The following is a 5572-nucleotide window of genomic DNA, read 5'->3' as shown; positions in this document are numbered from 1 at the left end:
GTGGAAAAGTTGAAAGGCTAGGGTTGTTGCGTCATCCGCGAGCAGCTAAAAAGGAAGAGGAAGGAGGGGTCCAGGGAGCAGGTGCGATGGTGCTCCCTAGCTCCACTCTTCGTACGTGAGAAATACAACGTACAGGGGAGTTCTCTCCAGCATTGAAGTGGGCTGGACTAGAAAAAGATTAGGGACGTGGGATGCGCGTGGCTGGTTAGCTGGTTAGATTAGCTGGGCTGGGTTAGTTTAGGTTTTTCTCTCTTTTATTTATTTTCTGTTTTTATTTTCTTTTCTTCTTTCAAATAATTTTCTGAAATTTGAGAGGAGAAGAATTTGAAATGAATTCAGGGAAGAACTCAAGCATGGGATACCAACATGGTAGGATTGAGAAAAAAAAAGAGAAAGTGAGAGGGAGCCATAGAGGTCTAAACAGAAATCAAAATATTTGGTAAAAACCTTAAGTAGGACAACCATTTGAGAAGGTAAACCATCTCAAGATCATAAAACATGTGCACTGCAAAAATAGAGAGGATATGTAGGTTTATAGTACCATATAAAATTTTGGCATGACCTATTTGAAATATAGGTCAAGTGGTGGAAGGTTGTCATGTTAGCTTTTCTTGGAACATCACAAGAGGGAGGGGATGAACCAAGAGAGAGGAAGAGTGGAAGAACAACAAGCAAACAAAGCAAAGCCAAAACCAAATGCAATTTTATAAAAGCCAAAAGGTGGTGATAATGCATGAATGCAACATGATGAGATGGCAACAATGCAAGAAAGGTAAAAAGGATCTAGGTGTTACTCTTGGGATGTTACACATCACTATTTGGGTTGGCCCGCTAGGATGTATTAAAGCAGTGGAAGATGGTGCCCACGTCTAGATATTTCCAGCGGAAGTACCGGGGACTAAACGGGAGCTGCGCGACTAAGAGCATCTCTAGCCAGCCTCCATCCGCATAATAACTGCTATTTTGAGGTTTTAGAGGGAAAAAAAGGCCGGTCAGATACCGCATCGGGCTCCATCTGGAATTTTTTTTGCAGACTATCTAGTTTCGTGTCGCGGAAACCTCAATTACCCAGTTTCGCGAGTCCTTCCGAGGGCGAATCCCATCCCCACTTCCACGTCGGCGCGAAGGAAATTTCAGCCCATCAACCACCGTACGAGCGCCGGAGTCAACCAAAATTCGCCGGAGTCATTGGATTCCGGCCAAAATTGGACATGGAAATGAAGAGGGTGGAGCCGGCAGCCTCGCTGGGAGAGGTCGAGATGGAGCAACGCGTGCTCGCGGGCGAGGCGAAGCTGCGACACGGGCAGAGCGCATGCGAGGAGGAGCAGCGGCTCGGCCGGGCGGGTGCGGGGCAGGGGCAGGGCGGGTGGCCGGGCGTGGCGACGTGCGTGCTGGCTGGTTGCGCGCATGCTGGCCGCGGAGCAACGGCGCGGGAGACCAGGCGGGTGCGGGGCAGGGGCGGGCGAGCGCGCGGGCGGGGCAGGCCGGCGGGCGGCTGGGATGGTGAGGGGGCGGGGCAGGCCGGCCGGCAAGCAGCACGGAAGTGACGTGGTAGGGATGAAGAGGAGGAAAATAAAAAAAAAATGCTTTTTCTATGAATATGCTCTTATACGGTTCGTGTTTACGACTTTACGGTGTATGGTCTATGTTCCATCATTGTTTTTGAGGTTTGCGGTTTGCAATGTCTGCTAGAGATGCTCTAACCGGTATCCGGTAGCGTTTGAAAACGGGAACCAGCGAGTGCATGATCAGTAAAAGAGCACACGTGCCAAGTATTATATAGGGTATTTTAGCAGCCGTAGGCAGCACAGCAGACGGGAAAAGCTGTGCAAGTTTACGGTTCTGCAGCCGAAAGAAATGCAGAAAAGACGAGGAATGTAGGGCGGGCGATTCCTTTCCACTCACTTAACCATTTCGTACTACGCTTCCAATCATGCCAATTCACGTTACGGGAAAATGACAAGTTTCATTACAATATACAAAGCCATTACATACAAGTGATGGATGGATACGCTAGTTAATACGAAAGCCTTGCGACGAGCTAGGAATCAATGCATTTTGTCTCTCTTCTTGCTGGATCGCTTTCATGGCTTAGCTTTGGGTGTAATGAAGGCATCGCCCTAGACTTGCTCGGCGTGGGTTGCCTTGTGATTGATGCCCTCCTTCATGGCCGGCTGTGGTGGCTCGACGGGGTACTTTGTACTGAGCTCGACAGCGCCATGCTTGGTGATGTTGACGACGTGGTTGTCTGAGACGCGGACGTCAACCTCCTTGGTCGCTGGTCTGGACGTGGCGTTGCGGTAGATGGCGTAGAGCACCATCTGGATCACACCGAAGGCGAACCCAAGAATGTTGGGCAGCTGAAAATTGAGAGTATCTCGTTCGTCAGATACGTTACTTAGATGGAAGTAGTAGAATAGAGTCCTTAATTTTGTATTGCTTACTGCGACGTATTTGTCCTTGATGAGCAGGCCGTAGAGGAACCAGACAACAGCGCTAAGGGTGAGGGAGAGGGAGAGTGAGAAAGGCATGAACTCCACGCTCTGTGTGCGCACCACAAGACGCTGCATATACAAGGAAGCACATGTAAGAGATTCAGCCGATGGATCGGGGACAGTAATGGATTGATGCGAGGCCGAGGTGCTCACGATGACGCTGAGGGGTGCGACGAAGACAGTGACAGAGAAGCCGACGCAGAACCAGCCAAGCATGACGACGCGCTTCTCGCCCTCCGATAAGAGCAGCGTGAGGAGGAGGATGAGGCCGAACACGCCCACATTCAGCAGCAGCAGGATCTTGGCAGTGAATAGCTGCAGGTACACGCGCATTTTCATTTTCATGCTTCTCAGGTCAACTAGACAATCTAGATATAAGCGATATATACATATATATACATATGCATTTAATTGGTACCTTGGCCTGTTTGGGCGCGTAGGTGAGGTAGACGACTATGTAGATGGTCTCAATGAAGCAGCCGGCGGAATTGATGGTGATGAGGAGGCACTCGTCGGACTTGAGCAGCGCGTAGTAGATCCACAACATCGCGCTGAAGAGCGCCACAACGTAAGGGACCGACTGGAAGCCTTGGGTCGACTTGTTCTTGTAGATCCGATAGAAAGTCGGCCTGCAAATATAGAGCATGCACCGTGAATTCGCATGCCGGCCTCCAGCCATGAACCAACAAGCTAGGCAGAGAAGAGCACGTAATTAATTAAAAGGCGGATGTTAAGCCTGACTGCTTACAGTGGGGCCAGGTATGTCATGAAGGAGATGACATTGCCTGCAGAGGTACAAAGTAAAGTTAGCTAGCGGGGGGAGGAAAATATGGAACAAGGAGACACGTTACACAATCCCCTCCTAGCTAGCCAAGCCAGCAGCTTTCTGGGATGACATGGGACCCTAGCTTTAGTTGTGTGCGTGAGGCAGGTGAGGTGTCACGGTACACCCTCAGCAAACACATACTCGATGCCTTTATCTAACATCTTTCTTTTCTTCCTCTCCCTTCGTGGTTGCCATCGCAATGCATGGATATCCTCTCCAATCAAGATTGCTACGTAATTTTACGGTGCCTCTTTTAGATTACACCAGAGAAAGAAATAATTATGGCCGATCCAGACACTAGCTAGCAACGATCATCCCATGATTTTTTTTCTTGAGATGGGAAGCGTAGCCCGGCCTCTGCATCATAATGATGCACACAACCCCGATCATCCCATGTTGGGTAGGTAATACCCGGTTATGTTATTGTTAACACAAGAATATTGTAGTTCTGGCACCTTACTCAACCAAGGAATAAAGAAACAAGCAATAACAAAATTAAAAGATAGAACCAGGAGAAGCATCAATCTCTTGAGGTAGACAGCGGCATACCTAGGAGGCCAAAGGCAAAGGCCCACGGGTGCTGAAGAGAGAGGCCACCCATAGAAAGATCTTAATTAGCTTTGGATTTGAGATGAGGAGAATATATAGCTCCAAGCTAGCCTTTGGTAAAATAGGTATGCTTCAAGATATTTCTCTTAGATGGTTAAATGGGAAGAGAAGAGTTTACAACTACTTGTTGGTTGCTGCGAGCTTGAGGAGAGATGGAGCTTTGGGTGAGTTCGTTTATATAGGGAAGGTAGTGGGGATGAAGATCGGTGGCAAAAAGGTACACACATGCCTCATGGCACTCCAGTAGCACACACAAACTATTCCTGGCAATTAGACTAGATTATAAAAAAGGACAAGATAATCATCAGCATATGACACTAAGTGGCTATCTCCGGTACACTTTTTCTGTCGCAATTCCTTCCTTAATGCATGGATTTATCAGGGAAATTGTTCTACACTCCAAGTTATCCTAGCTAGCTTATTAGCCGGCTGCACCTGGAGAGAGGCGAGAGGGCTATAGCAGCCCCTCTGCCTCAAAACGGCACATCCGAAGACTAGTCTTTAACTCCCTCTAAATCAGATGCAAAACTTTTGTTTTTTGAGTGAATTCCACTTTTTACCCTATAATGTTGCATTTGTGACACTAATTACCCTGCCGAGTGAAAATTCATGTAGATTACCTATTTTAAAAGCTTTGGACCCTTGTTTTCTGATGTATGTTCATTGGGCAGGGTGTTAGGTGATGATCGGGGTCCAAAATTATCAAGATGATAGTGATGATTGGATCATATGGATTAAAGAAGTTTGCGAAAAACCGTCCATGAGGTTTTTCGATATTTACATATTTATCGCTTCACATTGACGTATCATGCCTATCCTATCGAACAATAAGAAGCAAAGTGATAAATTGGGGCTAAATCATGTTTAAAGTCTTCTAAATGGAATATTTTAGTAGACGTTCCACTAAATAGGGTAATATGTGTCACAAATGTACAACTACAGGGTAAATTGTGGAATTTACTCTTGTTTTCTTATTCACGAAACGTGGATCGATCGGGTACAACTCGCAGATAATAGTTGGACCGAAGCCAGCAAGGTTGCTGCTGAGCTGGATCGTCATTCCTTCAATAACTTGGTCTCAAAACACTTCTCGACGTCATGTAAGATATAACAGCTGGCTTATCATATGGTCTGTGATAAGCTCGCTACATATAGATTATATGGCGCGCCGCATGGAAAATGCATTGTAACATTTAATGTTAGGAGTTTTCACACGGTTACTTGCATAGTGTTGCATATACATGCATGCATGGCTCTAAAGAATTAAGCGTGTGAGGCACACGAGCCAGCTGAATCACAGTGGCGGCTCCAGGAATTGGAGATAGTGTATTCATTGCCAACAAAAAAAAAATCTCTCCAAGAAATTTGAGAACAAAAACAACCACTATATATAAGACACATAGCATCAATTTCAGTAGGACTATATTTTCAGTAGTACTATGACAATTGTTCAAGTAACAGTACACAATACTTAAGACCACAAATCCATAATAATTGTCAATACTACAGCAATAAATTTGCATTTAGGCAGTACCTTTTGACTCTTGGGTGAAGAATTGATGATATTACAGTATAACTTTGCATCTGTCTTCTTTGCGTTTGATGCTTTTTCCCACAATATAAATAGGCTACTGCTAGCAGC

The 5572-nt window shown here is 46.2% G+C and overlaps 1 protein-coding gene across 1 annotated transcript; it reads right to left on the bottom strand.

The window, feature by feature from the left end:
• Positions 1-1905: 1905 nt before the first annotated feature.
• Positions 1906-4048, bottom strand: LOC127323242 (bidirectional sugar transporter SWEET14). Its single transcript, XM_051351409.1, has 6 exons — positions 3871-4048; positions 3244-3280; positions 2914-3124; positions 2649-2810; positions 2445-2564; positions 1906-2360 (listed from the first exon to the last, which is right to left on the bottom strand). The coding sequence occupies exons 1-6, from the start codon at positions 3920-3922 to the stop codon at positions 2121-2123; spliced, it is 822 nt and encodes a 273-aa protein (XP_051207369.1). The 5' UTR covers positions 3923-4048; the 3' UTR covers positions 1906-2120.
• Between the last annotated feature and the right edge of the window lie 1524 nt (positions 4049-5572).

The sequence above is a fragment of the Lolium perenne genome, chromosome 4 (assembly GCF_019359855.2).
Source record: "Lolium perenne isolate Kyuss_39 chromosome 4, Kyuss_2.0, whole genome shotgun sequence".
Classification (NCBI taxonomy): domain Eukaryota; kingdom Viridiplantae; phylum Streptophyta; class Magnoliopsida; order Poales; family Poaceae; genus Lolium; species Lolium perenne.
The sequence above is the reverse complement of the archived record's forward strand: the minus strand, read 5'-3'. Positions and strand labels throughout refer to the sequence as shown.